We start from the raw sequence: 16,740 nt of genomic DNA on the forward strand, positions 1-16,740 counted from the left end.
CTCTGTCTCGCCTTTTTATAATATAAAAAGATGGACGCGATTGCCTAAATATGCCAATCCACATTGTAGCAAAGCAGAAACATTCTGTAGATGAAATAAATAATTTTAAAGAATCTGGATGGAAGGAAGAAAAACTATAATTGAGCGAGCACGTGAGAGAATATCCTGCAGACTGAAGTGTTACAGCTGCGTTTAAAAGATGAGCTGCAGCTGTAGGAGATCAAGTGAATTGTATGGATGTCTTGACAGTTTCATCCCCATGTTCATCATGTAGTGAAAAAAAAGCTCCAGAACAAAGACATCAAAGAGAAAAAAAAAAGTCACATAGAGATTCACCACTGAGGACAGTAGTGTTTCAATTGACAGAGCCAGTTTATTACCGTGGCAAACCGTTCCTATAAACTGCTCATTCCACTGCGATTTTGAAATGCCTTTATTTCATCCGCACGATGAAAGGAGGTACGAAATAAGTGTTTTGCTATCCGCAATAAAAGAAAGTTTCTCTTTTTAATGGCACTGGTATAGGCGAGCGTGGAGTGCACCTTGCTGTTCATCTCCTGCATGTGAGTGTGAGCTGTCTGGGTGATGGCCATTATGGTTCCTGCTACTGCCTGTGCGTCCGCTCCGCCGGGATCACTGAAGTGTTGGAACTAACAAGCTTGGGATGCAGACAGCGGATGCACAAATGGGATTTTGTCCCTGAAAGCTTTAGCGTTTGCTCCCTGTCTTCAGTAGAAGCAGGAGAGAGGGTGGTGCGGTTGGCATGGGCTGTCTGAGTTATGCGCCACCAGAATGAGATGATTACATCTGATAATCTCGCTAATGATCTACACTGGGGAGGAGAGCACATAAAATTGAATGAGCTACACCGATGTACACAGTTTTCAGTCTTGTCGTCTCATCTCTCTTTTTTCTCTTATTCCCTTTCACTTCTGCTCAGATTTATGCAGAATCGGAGATGTTCTCCACTCAGGAAGATATGCAATATTCCTTGTCATAGTTGGGAGTAGGATGTAGGGCACACGCACACAGGCACATTAAAACTCCCCCCCACAGTTATTCCTTCCCTTATGAACACACTTCATTCTTTCTCTTTTTTGTCCTCACACACATGCACACGCCGCACCAAGTCACATATACACTCCTAAACCTGCTCCCCCCGGCCCAAGGTTAGCACAGATTAAAAGATGTGTCATTGATGGAAGAGGCTCCTCCTCCTCCCTCCCTGGGTCTGTCACAGTGTGTTTGGGAACAACCCACTTCATTTTCACAGCATAATGGGTAAACAGAGTGTGATCAGTCCAATTACCCCCTCATTGCAGAGGCGTTCTGGCGGGAATGGCCTGTAGAGAGAGGGAGTGAGCTGTCTGGCATGTGGCAGTGGTGGAGTTGCAACAGTTACACCTGCTGCCCGGAGCCATCACTTGTGTGAATCTCAATTTGTTTGTACAGCTGTGGCAAAAAAAAAAAAAGACACACACAAAAAAAATAAAACTAGGAAGAAGTGATCCCTGTGTGGAGGATGGCATTACAGCAGCTAGCCTCCGGATTGCTGCCCTGTAGGAAAAACTTGTGCGGGATCAGAAGGTGCTGTTCTCAGCATTGAACTGATGTCAATGTCAGGCCTTCCAGTCTGCTGTTTTGTGCACTGTTCTCTCTGTGCTGCTTTCGAGGACAGTGAATGTTCTTATCCCCCACTACTATGTGTTTCACAACTCAGTAGATGCATGCTTTCCCAGCGCAGGGTTCATCCACAGTACAGTAACAAGCTGCTTTGTCCTGAAAACACATGTCGTACGGTTTGAACCTGTTTTATACTGTGATCACTATCAAAGTGTGACAGGACATTTGGGAGCACAGTAAAAGCCCCCTTTTAACTTTTACACTGGGGCTCATGAATACCATCTGTACTAGTTGACATGTTTATTGCAAATGTCGACGTTTGCAATGTGTAACTTAAAGTCCTGGATTGTTTTAACCTTGACAAGAAAGCAGTCATTTTTATCTCAAAATATATGTAACAGCTGCCCTAACATTAGAAGGACATATCCGGCGACATTTCTCGTCTAGTTCTTGTGATTCAAAGACGCGCTTGTTGTCCTTGAGTCAGATGGAAATCCTTCTCTTTATGGTTCTCCCTTGGGCAGCTTTCTGGCAGCTGATTCAAAGTGTCTTATGTGTGTTGTATCTCCTTATCACCAGGCATCATAACAGCATTTCCTAGTGAAAAAATACTGCTTGTTTTATTACATGACTGACTTACTATTTCAGCAGAAAGTGAAGGAGAGCTCTGTCAGCAGGATACAGTATAATAATTGCCTTTAAGGATTCAGTGGGCTTTACTAATTGAAACTAATACCTTGAAAATAGCATATTGATTTGGAGAAAGTTACATTGTGCAAATGTTCCCTGCGAAAAAAAAGAATGCAAAGATTAAAACACATTTGTTGGAGGCTTGCTCCCTGTGTGGCACCAGAAGTCATGAAGATGACAAGCGAGAACCTCCTGGTTAGAGTTCAAAGCTGCTCTTGTTTTTGGGGCTGTTGTGCAGTAAAAGTCCTGGGGCATATTTCATTAGAGGCCTAATTAAAAAAAAAGAAGAAGACTAACAGGTTCCCTAGAAATACACACACACAAAAGTCCTCATTATTATCAAGCAAGTTATGTCTGAATATCTATCACGAAGTCCGACTAAGTTTCCCCAAAATGTGCTTTCAAGTAGATTCGATGTTGATTGATGCAAGAAATTGTTTTTCCCTGTCCTCTCAGGTGCAAAAAAATGTAGCAACAGTGTGAACACAACACTTTTCCCCAGAGCGTAAATTCGTTTTTTCGTCACCTATTCCATGCCAATAAAACGCGGTTTTAGATCACTTTAACAGGTTCATGTCATTACCTTGCGATGCAACGCTATACAAACTCTGGTGTCCCACACGAAAATTATAGAGAGGAGTAATAATTTCAGCATCTAAAGCCATTTTCCCTTAATATGATCATGAACAATGAGCTGAAGCCCTTCCTGCAGTCACTTTCCGTCGGCGCGTTTGGCTGATGCGCAGCGCCTCCCCAACTGCTCCCTCACTTTGACAAATTCCTGGATGTGAGCGGGTCTGCTGGGTGGCTTCTTGTTCGTGAAGATGAAACCTTGAACATCTTAGAAGTTGTAGGAATAGCTCTGTCACCTTTTCCTTATACTGATAGAATCTTAGCTTGGAAGGACACAATGGGACTGTGGTCAGTTTGGAGTTTATCTCTTCTGGCTTTGTTGCATCTCTTTAACCCCAAGTTTGTGGCTCAAGCGGAAATAACTTCTCCCCGAACTAATGACAGATTTCATCAGATGGAGGTACTGCCACATAAGGCACGTGTAGCCCGAAAATCTGGGGTCTTACACAAATGCGACAACGGCACAAAAGTTTTTGGAGCTCTTGAGACGGAGGGAGCGGGTGCTGTGAAACCGAACAATGGCAAGCGAGTGGGGAGTATGAGTGGACTTGGAAAGGAGGCAGCGATCGACTTCAAAGCGGAACCCAACTATCGCAAGCATCTGAAAATTCATGGTAAAAAGTATGGAAACATTTCTGAGGACACCAAGAGGCGAACTACTGCGAAAGTAATGCTAGAAAACACATTTCCTGACACAAGGAAGAGGGCAAAAAGGAGCGTGGGTACGAGCGAATATGTGGAAAGGGCTATAAGTGGAGAGACGAAGTCAAAAGAGAGGTTTGTGGAGACTGTCCAAGGTGTTTTAAGCCCGAGAGCCGAGTACCGGCGCACAGGGGAGGAAGCCAGAGGGTCTAACCCGAGGCAGAGTGAGCCGCACCTGGACACTTCTACTTTTGCGCTGTCGGGAGACTCCGCGCACAACCAGGCGATGGTGCACTGGTCCGGACACAACAGCAGCGTGAGTATCATTTCATTTAAGTTTGAGAGAAAATGCAATCCCCCACAACACAATCCAGGATGCATTTGTCTGTGTAAAACGTGAATTTGAAACATTTTAAATAGATTTACATGGATGTGTCTTTACGCACAGCTGTTACAGCGTGCAGGAGGGGAATTCATTCCTAAACGCAAATTATTTTGGTCAAACAATGGTCCATGAATCGAACTTTACATTTTCTCTTGTTTATTTTACATTCATCATTAAAAAACATTCGTAATTGCCTACACGCCGGTTGTGGTTGTATGCAGATTGCGCGGCTGTTTTTGTGTGTGGACAGCCTGATGGATGTGACTGCGCACATGCAGGATCCCCTCTCGTTCTTGTTCAAACTAGAGTAGAATCATTTATTTCAGCGAATTGTTGTCACCTGAACTTTAAATTAACAGTTAACCCCGCAGGTAAACATTAGGTGACACTGAGCTATGGGTGGGAGCATGCATTTTGGCAGCAATCAAAACACATTAATAATTTATGAAACAATCAAGTAATGTCTCCCAGGAAGGAGTAGTAGTAACAATTAAAGGGATTGTGTCTAACCTGACCCTTTATGTGACGCTGATGAGACTGAGTCTGACCTTTTGGGCAAATGAACCAAGTCCAGTTGACATTTGACTCCCACTGTATTGGTAGTTGTCTAATTACCTGGACGAAAACAACAGTGCAATATGTTTGTTCTTTTGAAATGTTGCCAAGGTTTGTGATCCAAAACAGGTTGATGGCAATGTGCACAACTTCAATGGATGACAACACACTGCAGCAACCACCCAAAGCACCACCCACCCCCACATTCAGACACACACATCCACCAAAAACACAGCTGCACACATTCTATTTCCCCTCATAAAGACAAAGCCAGAACGATTTTATCTCTTACTTTACATGTTCAGCATGCAAAAGTGTTTGCAAGCTGCAGGATTTATCATGTGCTAAGATCTTAAACTACAAACAGCCTTGTAAGAAAAAGAAGAAAAAGAGACCGTGTGACTTTACTTCAGGTGATGTAGATCACCAAAGGGTGTGTGTGGCAGCAACATTAATCTGGGACCACATCAGGAGGTTTCTCTGTCCCCAAAAACACTAAATATTCATACAATGTCTAATAAACTGCGGATCTAGTTCCCTGGATGAATCGTATTAATGAAACTTTACTTGTATTTCCTTATCTGGTTTGTCATAACATTTGAAGCATCATAGGCTTTTGCCATGTTGATACACTGATGTGGGCAGAAATAAAGCAGAAATGCGGCTAATAAAATCAGATTTGTGGCATGTTGAGATTGTGAAATATGTGGTTGCTTTGAGATGTCTTCAGCACTGATGGCCTTTTGTCCTGCAGGAAACTGTTCACTGGATCATCACTGATGGGCTTGTCACTGCAGCCAGTCAACATTTGAGATTTATACAGTCTGAGCCCCCGTCTGTCTCCCCCCCCCAAAAAAAGTACGACACGGAGCTGTAGAGTTTTAAATTGATAGTAGGCCTAGTTTACGACTGGATGTTAGAGCTCCGACTATATTAGATGTAAATGACTGATAATAAATCCAATCTAAAAGGGACATTTGAAGGAAAATTACTTCATTCCTGTGGTGTAGGGTAGTTCCATCAAAAATTCTCTCTCTGACTTTGCCTGTGATCTGGCCATGATGTACAATCCCATAGGGAGGGGGAAATGAGCAAGATGTAGAAGGTGATGGTGAAATCGCCAGCAGGGGATCCTCTGAGTCCAGATGTGATAAAATAACTTCATTGTATAAAAGCTCAAATCTCTCCACAAATCGGCAAACTATTATTTGATTTCTGTGATAGTCTGAGACATCAAAGCCCGGAGTCATAGCTCTCTGGTCTCTGACTTTAAGAAAGATAACATTGATTGGACCCGACCACGGGGATAAAACATATACTGCATGGGTTCCCTTTTCAAGCCGTGCTTCCTGAGTGCATGTGGTATTGATTGACTGATGTCACATCGGCCTTGAATGTGAAAGAAGGAGATGTACAGGTTTTTGATTTAAAATGATGATGGCGATATAAATGAGCATAATATGATGTTAATTAAAAACATTAATAATAAAAGCACTTGGCTGGGGATTTCCAGCATGGCAAATCAATGCTTCAGTCCTTGGCCTCTCTTGGGCTTTCTAGCAGTGCTATGACTATATTGGTAATCTTTTTTAACAGCCATTGCAGCACATCGTACACCCAAGGGATACCGAGCCCCTCGCTTACATCCCCCTGAAGGCAAAAGTCTTAGTGTGCAAGCCAGCTGGTGATCAGGCAGGTATTGGCAGCCAAATGATTTTAGGCTCCTCATTGACCATTTTTTTTACAAGCTGACCAAACTAGGACACAGTGTGGAGACGAGGACAGTTAATGAGTGTCTTTATTGACGTCCCCTGAGCTTCAATGATACTGCATCTTAGTGTAAATACAGTCCAGGAGAATAAGGGTCTGGCCGTCTTCACTGGGCTGCTATTAAACACTGATGAGGGCAGCTGTTGTTTTGGCCTGTGCTGTAAATCTCATTGACTTTTTTGTTATGTTTGGTCTGTTGTGTTGAGATTCAAACCAATCTGTCAGCTCCGTAACGTTTCCCTTTTTCCGCCGCGTCTGACTGGGAATCAGACAGGCCTCCCGGGTGGTGTTGTCCGCATGCTTAATCAGAACGAGGCAGTTATTGTTGCACATAATCTCATCGGCATAAACAGACAATAAAAAAGCGGAAATGGCACGGCCCTGGGGGACGTTTGAGTTTAAAACCGGTTCATTAGATAGACAGCCATTCCATTTAACATGCCAGAGCCGGTTGCATAGAAGCTCCTTGATCCATAAAATCAAATGGAATGGGTTCCCAATCCACAGAGGTGTTTGACCAGAGTTTGTGGGTGTTACAAGATGATGAAAAGTGCATTAAAAAGAGAGCGCTGGGTCGAGTTCTTCACATGCAACAAAGGGGAAAAGTTTCAATGTGGTTTTATTTTTCTGATAATTTCCCACCTTTCTCTTTTAGATTCTGCGCACACACACACACGCAGCTGCTTTTCCCCGGTTCCTGCACTGTTATAAAATAGAGTAAAATCCTTTTTTAATAAAAGAGTCACAAGTCTGTTAAAGGGGGGCTGATATGTGACCTTGTGAAACCTTTTATCATCCTCATCATGCTCTGGACCCCTTGTTGATTGCTGAGGAGATTTTGATCTATTCAATTTGGTGGAAAACAAAAGTTGCTCTGGTTTTAGCATCAAAATGTTTCTTCTCCTTGAAGACACTTTGCATTTGGATATTTTGCAGCTTTTAAAAGCAGAATTTTCAGGGGGTGTTTTGTTAAAATACCACTTGATTCAGCTGATGTTCAGTTAATCGTCTTTTCTTTTTTTCTACTTAATTACAATTTTAAGCAGTTGCAAGAGACAAAAAAAAAGATAAATCTTTTCTTCCATCCATTTTTGTCCTTTACCTTCTCCTCCCTCGGGGTGTCAGCACCATAAGTCTGTTCATTAATCCCGCCCGTCTGAAGCCTTTAGGGCCGCGCTGTCCACTGATGTGATTGTTAGATGCTGATAGAAACTGCAGCAATCCTCTCTGTGCTTCGTAAGACTGCTGGCTACTTCAGCAGAAACAATCGCTCAGGAGCTGGGATGGGAACATTTCGAACATCTGCTGGAGAAAATGCAGCTTTTCCTTGTTTTTTTTTTTCTTTTTTCTAAATCCTAGGTTTCATTTTGTTGCGCACAGGAAGGATACAAGTTTCACCCACACTGTAGCAATAATTCAGTGAAATCCCACTTTTGACTCCTTAGAAGACATGCATGTGTGCCCTTTCTTTCATGAATCATTTGTGCTCAGGGACCATAATGCAGCACATCAACATAGACTCTCAGCACTTCCTCAGCAGTAACTCTGTAGTTTAGCCTCCTTAAATTGCATTTTGAGCAGCAAATATGAGCCTTCCACGAGTTGTTTGCGCAAGTCACCACTTGATTCCTGTCTGCCTCGGTTCACACTCTTTCTGTTTAACACACTCCACAAACTCGTTCTTGTATTTCAACTCCTAATCAAAGGGAGAAAGCCGGCGCACAATCATATTTGACAGGTTTTGCATGTGATTAATTAGTTTAATAAGTGTCGCACTGTGGCAGACACATACTATAGCTGTGATGAGGTTATGAAAACAAATTTATGCGTTTTCTGATTGGCAAAATCATAAAATTAAAATTCAAAATGAGCGACGACTTTATTAATCACAGCGGAGACAATGTCAATAGTAAATGTGACACTTTATTGGAGAAGTTTTTTTTTTACCCTTAAAGGTCACGACTGATTATAACTTCATCTCGACTATTGACTCTCTACTGTGATGATTGCACACTGCTTAATATTTAAAGGGTTTTAACGCCAGTTTCACTTTGCAGCTGAATCTTAAAATATTTTTATTGTTCTTATTATATATTCTTCAATTTTTTATTTTTTTTAAGATTTATTTTTGGGCATTTTGTGCCTTTATTAGAGAGATAGAACAGTGGATAGAGTTGGAAATCAGGGAGAGAGAGAGAGTAGGGAATGACATGCGGGAAAGGAGCCACAGGTCAGATTTGAACCTGGGCTTCCCGCTTGGAGTTCTTTAGCCTCCATACAGGGGGCGCGAGCTCTAACCACTGCGCCACCAGCTGCCCAATATAAGGGAGGTCTATTGTTATTTCTCGATGTGTTCAGGGGCGGATTCAAGGAAAATGTGGTCGGCCACCCTAAACTCCTTGAAAATGATTGGCTACTTGCCTTGTCAGAAGCGGGACTTGTGTTAATAACACAGTGTTAAACAGGCTGCTACTTTATTGGCATTTCATTGTAACACATTTCCTTTTGTCACTACTTAAATTGTAACTTCAGAGACACATCTTCTTTAGAGTCCTAGTCCTAAAAACGGAGGCTTTGAAGATTAAATGTTGCCACTCTGTTATGTTACTTTTCAAAGTTAAAACTTTGTAAACAGGAACAGAACAACTTTTGTATACTTTAATAGTAGTAGCTAACACAGTTATGATTAGTAGAAATAGAAAGGTTAAGTGCTGTTCATTTGTATACGTAATGCCACCTCTGCATAAGTTGATACCCCAGTTGGGCCACCCCGGTCAAAAAAATCTGGCTCAGCCCCTACATGGGATTTTTGCCTCACAGAGTAGGACAGTGACATCAAAGCTTCCTTCATCTTATCTCCAAATATAAACTATAGGTGACCAAGGTTCGGTAACATTATGCACCGAGCCTTGTCGGGCCTTGAAGCGGTGCATCGCCTGAAGCAACACAGCAGCTACTATCATGTTTAAAGATGACTGGGCTCACACAGGTGACAGTCGGCTTAAATAATGGCTTGACTTGGCAGTTTACAGTGACAGGAATGTATTAGTTGCAGCAGGAAAAACATTTCTTTTCCTATTTTGTGAGATCTAAAAGATCCAACTAAAGCACCAAACACACAAAAATACACACCCACACAGTGAGCAATCACTGGAGTTGATGGAAAACTTCCAAACACAAAGTGACACATACAGAGTATTTGCTCAACGAGTATTCTTGGGAGAAATCCTTTGACTGGTTGCTTTTACTCTGAATGTAGAAAAATGTCATAGTAAAAATCAAATCACATCAGACCTGAATGTGGTCTAAAATGTGGAAGTCACACGGGAATTATGACCAAATATTCAACAGAGACAGAAACTAAAGATTATTTTGAAAGGTTAATGAACAATTTGAGCATATGCAAATATACATCAATATGAATGACACAAGATTATAAATCATTTAAGTAACTAAGCATTGAATTCAAAGAAACATATAATCGTGTTCTAGCTGTACTTCTGTGACCATAACATCCTCTAAAGCTGAAGCTTGTAGCCTATAATCTTGGGATCCTGCTGTGCTTTTCTACTCGACACACTCTGATAGTTAAATAGTGCTCTTCGTCACCATCTTTGATGATGTTCTCATGCTTTTTTAGGCCTCCTTTGGTGCACAGTCTTGCTTTTTCATACTACTTGAATGTCCCAATTTTTCCATGCTGAGATAATTTATATATCAACCTACATGATGTGTTTGGTTTGGCTTCTGTTGCATTTCTTCGCCCCAAACATCTCTCTTTTCAAATGGTCTGGAAACATTATAGAGTAAAGATGGTATTCTGCAACTATAAGAATGGCAAAAATCAGAAGTTAAAGCAGTGCTACAAACTAATCTGTCAGTTTCCCAAAATTAACATGTTAACAACTGTTGTGAGCCGAAATGCAAACAAATAAACAAATAGATGCTGTTATGCTTGATGCAGCAGAACAAGATTTATAGTGTAACTGTGTTGTATGAAATCATACTTACCAGTTCCTATTACACTTGGAACCAAGAGGAAGAAAAGTGCAATCTGAGGGGATCATTTTAATAATTTGCATATTTTTTTAAACTATGATTCTCAGTAGTTCTGCTGACTCAGTCTAAACCTGCTTAAAAAATGGCCAGAGTCAGTGTTCTGAAGAGAGATCTCCCCTTTCCACACATCGGGAAAGGGGAGATCTCTCTCCCCTTTCCCGATGAACATCATAGCAATCATCTGTCGGAAGAAACAGGACAAAAATGAAGTGTTTAGATGGCATGCTATTTTATTCATATAAAGGCGGGCCTTTAACTTGAAAAAAACATCTCCACTATGTCCTTCAGAATCAGAAGCTTGACTTTAAAGGTAAAAGGTCATCACTTGTGTGGACGGACAAAGTCTTAACAAGTCCTTTGACATAGAGAAACGACTTTTATGACAAGAATCTCAGCCTCATTGTTATAACCTGAAATGACATTTGGTTTTGTCAGTCATCAGTTATCAGTCTCTGCGTGTAGAGCCCATTGAACTCAGTACCCTGTCAGTATGAATCATAGTACCTGAGAGAGAAAGGGGCAATTCTCTGGACTTCAGATACATATTTATGTCATAAGGACACGTTCCATTTGGTACAAAAAGTAGCCCAGAGGAGAAACAGAAACCCTCGGCTGAAATTTGAGTAAACCTTCAGGCCAGCCTCTGCTTCTTCAAATTACAAAAAATGCAAATTAGAGATGAGGAAAATGACAAAACGGGCATATGCGTGACACATTTAGCCCATGATGTGAGTCTCACATCACTTTTGGCAGTGAAGAGGGTCATTTAAGGTGGAGGGCTTCGCTCTCTTCCAAAATCTCAATTTGGGCCCACTACCGCCCTTGGCTCTGGCTCAGAATCCCGTGGGCAGAAGCCGAGCCATTAAGAGCCAAAGCTGTGAAGGAAGAGAAGAGAGTGGAAGAAATGTCTGAGTGCTGCTCTCCAAAATGCAAACTAGAGTTCAAAGTTATCAGAAAACCTTAGATGTTATATATTCTTACCGTGGTACATTTTTAAACCTCTGTTGTATTCCATGGCTTAATAAATAACAGGGTTACACTAAAAGAATAAAAGTGGTCCTGCTGTACCTAAGACCTCTAAACATTAAATATAAGTGAACCAGAGTGGAAAAGAACAAGAAACCTTGTAAGAGTAAAATGCAAATGTTGTATTTTTGTCTTTCCTCACGGCTTCCAATGCATCAAATTAATTTTAAATTGCACAGCTTGTGACTAAAACTTTGTCGAATGTGTCAAAACACTCAAATGACTCCTCAAATTGCCATCAAATTTGTCCTTGAACGCTGTGAATCTTGTTTTTCCCCTTTTTGTAAGACAGTGCATTTTTCTGTGACGCACATACCCAAACAAGAAGGAAAAATTATGGACCAAGTGCATTTCTGTACCCGGTCCATTAAACATATTTCATTGACTTTTTATTCCACACTTCTCTTCAAAGAAATGAAGAAGACCTCAGCCTTTTATCCCAGTAATGGCAAGCAGCACAGTTTATTGTGCATTGTTGTTTTGCAGCAGAGAGACATAACATGCACACAAAACCTCCTCACAATGGAGCTGTATTTGAAGTAAAGCCCTTTTATAGTCAGCCCATTTCATTAATTTCCCCCCATAATGGACTGAATTGATTGCTTGAAACCTCAGAAGCTCAAAGCATCAGGGCTATATGACCGAAAGCTCAGGAGTGGGGAGGATAAGCAAACGCACAGACAGCAGACTAATGCACAGGGGACATTTCTCTGAGGTTTACTTGATGAAAGCAGCATCCCTGCAGAATGTTTTCACCCACAAAAGTACAAACAATCAATTTGGTCCAGGGATAAGATGAGGACAGAAGAAAGGCCTCTCTCTTCGACCACACCATTTCTCTTAAAAGCAGTTCGTCTTTTCCTTCTAAGTGCTCCACTTTGGGGACGTCCTCGCAGATCCACAATCAGGATCTGTTGTGTTGTTTTTTTTATATCTCTCCACCCACTTGTAGTGCATCTTGATTTTGCCCCTCGCTGCTGTCAAGCCTTAAAGACATTTATGCAAATTTGGAACCAATACCGTGTTTCTTTTCTCTGCAGGTGTTTGCATCAGATAATTTCTAATGGATGCATGAATATATTAATCTCTAATCTTCTGAGACATAAAAAAAAGTTCCACTTTATATCTATAGTGGTGGATGTGCTGTGACACTGGAGATTTGAGTGTGTTTTTCTGAATCCCACTTGGCATCACAAAGAACACACGCAGTTTAATTTCTTGTTCTTGGCTGCTGATCTTCTTTTCGGAATATCACAAGAAATAAAAATGAAAGTGGTAGTCTACATTGGACCTTAAAATCTTCTCAGTATGGGCAGGAGATCCAGGACATTAATTAGTTGGTTGACTTAAGAAAAACAGTGTTTGTCAAATTACTCCAGTGACTCTGTCTTGCCCTTGGCTTCTTTCTTCCTTCCCTTAATGAAGTTGAAAATGTAATGAGCTTAACAACAAATGAAACAGCTTTTTATTTTTGTGTCCTCGGGATTGCATCTGCAAGAACAGGCCAGTGAAACACAGAGCAGTGAGGTGAAAAAACGATTCCCAGCTTGCTCTTTTCACATTGAAATGCCAACTTTTGGTGTCTGATAATGGCCATGATGCATTATGGGGTCACGGTGGATGTGCATTATTTGGTAGACTTGGCTCTGCCCACTGTGTTCCACAATGTTCAGCCCGCTTCCTCTCTAAAAACCACTTCTTCTGCCTTTTATTCAAAGCAGTGATGGCGGAAATAAAATGTTCTGTAATGAGCCCTATTACACAGGAATATGAAAAATTACATGAAAGCTGGGCATTTACCTCTGACGTCCTTATCATAGAACCAACGTGCTCCCAGAAGCTGATTTGGTATAAACTGTGAACACACTGTGACCATCATTTTGATCAATAACTAAATTATTTTTAATATATTTTGTTGCTCTTAATGTATATTTAAATCCATTATTTTAAAATTCATTACAACTCACATTTGACAGTTTATCCATGTTACACCACATACTGCAAAATGTGTTAAAATCAAACTGATAACTGATTTTTGAGGCAGATATATTTAATATATATATATATATATATATATATTAATATATAACTTCTAAGTTATATATTTAAGTTGCAGCAGAGAGTTTGTAATAAAACATATGTTTAATTTACACATGAACCATTTGGCACATGTAACCTAAGTCTAATATTCACTCTCTTTTAGCTCATGTTTAGCAGCAATATGCTACGTTACCCAGGTTATTGTCACTTACAGTGTTTGCCTGCCGTGAAGTGCCAAACAGATGGTTAATAGCTCATTTTCAGAGCTTTGCCTTCTCTAAAGAAATATGGGCAGCAGCAGGAGTGAGCCAAAACAGTAATACCACAGGTCAGAATAAAATAATGAGATGAAACTTGATAACTTGCTAGCAAAGATAAACATAGCCTATAATAACTGACGAATCTGATTCAAAAGAAACTAAGGGCACGGTCACACTGGCCATCTGTACCGTGCTGTACTCAAGCACGATTGGCCCCCCGCTGCGCCAATCCCTCGCTGGCCGGCACGGCCCGCGGTCACACTGGCCAGGACTAACCGTGCCTAAAAGCACGATAACCTCTTGTACATAACGTCGTAATACAACACATGCACGCTTTATGTTATTATGAAGCGTGCTCAGTTTACAAACAGGTGGACGAGAGAGAGAGAGAGAGAGAGAGAGAGAGAGAGAGAAAAAAACAGACGCGCAGTCGAGTACGTGCCTGCACATCAGAGAAAAACACAGAGAACATGACAGCTACTTTACTGACTTTACAGCTTATTTTAAACCATTTTAATCAGACACAACAATAAATAAATAAATAAATTAAATAGACGCGCGGGCGAGTCCGCGCCTGCACATCGGAGAACAACACAGAGAACATGACAGCTACTTTGTTGCTTATATTGAGTCATTTTAGTCAGATACAGCCATGAAACTCTGGATGTCTCCATAATGAAGGCTGTCAGCGTTGTGTACCCGCGTGCTTGTGCTCGTGCATGAAGTGTACCGTGCTGAAGCACACCTCTCCGAAGTGTGCCAAAGCCAAGGAAGTGTACCGTGCCTGACCACGATACGGAGCGGTCACACTGGCCAAACGAACTGGACTTTAGCGTTGAAGTGTGCTTGGGCACGATACGGATGGCCAGTGTGACCGCGCCCTAATTTCTCTTTGTCCTTTAGTTGTTGTTTCATATTATTTAATAGGTATACAAGTTTTTCTGCCTCGCCATGTGGGATTCTTTTGACATTTTCTTTTCCATTCAGCAGTCTTTAAACATAACTGTAGCCCACATCTGATTTGTCTGTCATAGCAACCGGTCCCTTGTCCTTTTCCCACCGTCAAATTAACTGGACTTTTTCCGTGGACTGATATGATTACAGTTACTCATCCAGAGTCTTAGATAAGAGCCCTGTACATAGCAACCATCTGCTTTTCTTAGCAACGGTCTGTTCTTATCAACGGTGATCTATCTAGGGATAGCAGACTGTTGCTATTTTTGTAATTGACCAATCAGAATCAAGTATTCAACACAGCTGTGTAATAAATAAGTGTAATTACATTTTAAAATAGCCAAGATACAAAAAAATCTGGATTATAATCTGGATTGACTGCTATTTGAATTCTGATTCATTCAATCACTTGACAGATGTAGAGCTACAAGAACCTTTACTTTTTTCTGAATTTGACAAGGTCCACGAACTGACCTCAAGACAGCTGATGGAACAAAGAGGCCATACTGTTGGCAAAAATTATCTTATGAAAGCTTATGTTCCAGAAAAGATGTAATTATTGTCGACACATTTCAGTGAGTTGTCAGACATGTTGATGCTGTGGTTGGACTCAGAGGAGGTAAATAGACAAGGGTGACTCCCAGGAGATGGCTCTGTGTGTGGCTGTGTTTACCCCACAGTACAATATACAAAGCCTGATGTGTATTCATGAGGATGTAAATGTGTATCATTCCAGCTGCGAACTTTTCACTGGATGCTAAAGGTAAATAAAAAAGAGATATGTGTCAACGCTTCTCTTAGCCAAGTTATTACAAAGAGCCTTACATCAGTCACTGTTATCAACTTTGGGGGTCCCTTAGAAATTAATTTAGATCCTTCAGTTATCCCCTCTGGTTAGGTTCAAAAACAGTGGCAGAAACATGAAAGTGGCTGCATATTTCTCACTTTTCTGGAGATTGTTTCTTCTTCCCCGTTATGTGTTATGTGTTATGTGTTATGTGGAACTAATTTGGTGGTGTGATTTTTTGAGTAAGGGTCCCTTTTCCCCTCGACTACCCAATTAGAAAGAAATATTGTTTGACTCTGGCCGTTTTAATGATGCTTTATTGTTGACAGAACAGACAACAGGTTCCATTTGAATGAGGGTGTTAGAAAGCACAGAAAAAATTGCACAGATGTGGAGCAACAGTTTCTTTATTAATAGCCATACTGCTCTACAGTACACAGAGATGATTCATATCTAAATTGCGAGCCATGTTGAAATTTTTCAGCCCACCAACATGGTGTTGAGATGCCCCTCACGTCCCACTGAAGCACTTTAAACATTTCTCTTCAAAAAAACCAAAACAGATTGGTATAGAATTTCAAAAGATCGGATTTGGTCCAACAGTCTGAGTCATTGAGTCTGTAATACACACTCTGCATGCTTGAGCGCTCGTGCAAGTGGAGTGTGTAGGTCTGCAAGCTGATACAGTATATCACAATGACAATATGGCTGAATGGAGGGGGTCTATTAGCCATCTGAACGAGGTCAAATCTCCACGAGGCTAAAAAGCACCTGACTGGGAGATGCCTTTATAATGTCTTTTATCTTCTTTATGATATGGTTCCTTTCTGAATATAATGGAAAGACAAACAGAAAGAGAGAATGAACAAAGGAAAGGAAGAATAAATGTAAGAACAAACCCAACAAATAACAAGGAAGAAAGAAGATCAAATAATTAAATGTAAGAAAGAAAGAAAGAAAGTAAGGAAAGGAAAGAAGGAGAAAAATAGAAAACCAAAACAAGACAGACATAAAAAACTTAAGAAGGCATCAGAAAGAAAGAAAGAAAGAAAGAAAGAAAGAAAAGAAAGAAAGAAAGAAAGAAAGAAAAAGAAAACCAGGCATAACAATAAGATAAGTGTAAAAAATAATGATTGACTGAGTGACAGAGAGAGAGAGACAACCAAAGCAGGAATGATGGAAAGAAACAGAAAAAGAAAGAAACAAATTAAAGAAGTAAAGAAAATGAAGAAAACAAAGTAAGGAAAGCAAAGAAGAAAAAGAAAGCCACGAGAATAGAACGGTAGGATAAAAGGATGACTAAACCCAACTCCTTG

The 16,740-nt window shown here is 40.7% G+C and overlaps 1 protein-coding gene across 1 annotated transcript in view; it reads left to right on the top strand.

Moving 5' to 3' along the window:
• Nucleotides 1-3,101: 3,101 nt before the first annotated feature.
• Nucleotides 3,102-16,740, top strand: part of sorcs3b (sortilin related VPS10 domain containing receptor 3b) — a 40,701-nt gene continuing 27,062 nt past the window's right edge. Inside the window, exon 1 of the mRNA XM_061039927.1 lies at nucleotides 3,102-3,904. Within this exon, the coding sequence (XP_060895910.1) occupies nucleotides 3,224-3,904 (681 nt within the window). The 5' untranslated portion in view covers nucleotides 3,102-3,223. The remainder of the gene's footprint in view (nucleotides 3,905-16,740) is intronic.

Source organism: Labrus mixtus, chromosome 6 (genome assembly GCF_963584025.1).
Source record: "Labrus mixtus chromosome 6, fLabMix1.1, whole genome shotgun sequence".
NCBI classification, from domain to species: domain Eukaryota; kingdom Metazoa; phylum Chordata; class Actinopteri; order Labriformes; family Labridae; genus Labrus; species Labrus mixtus.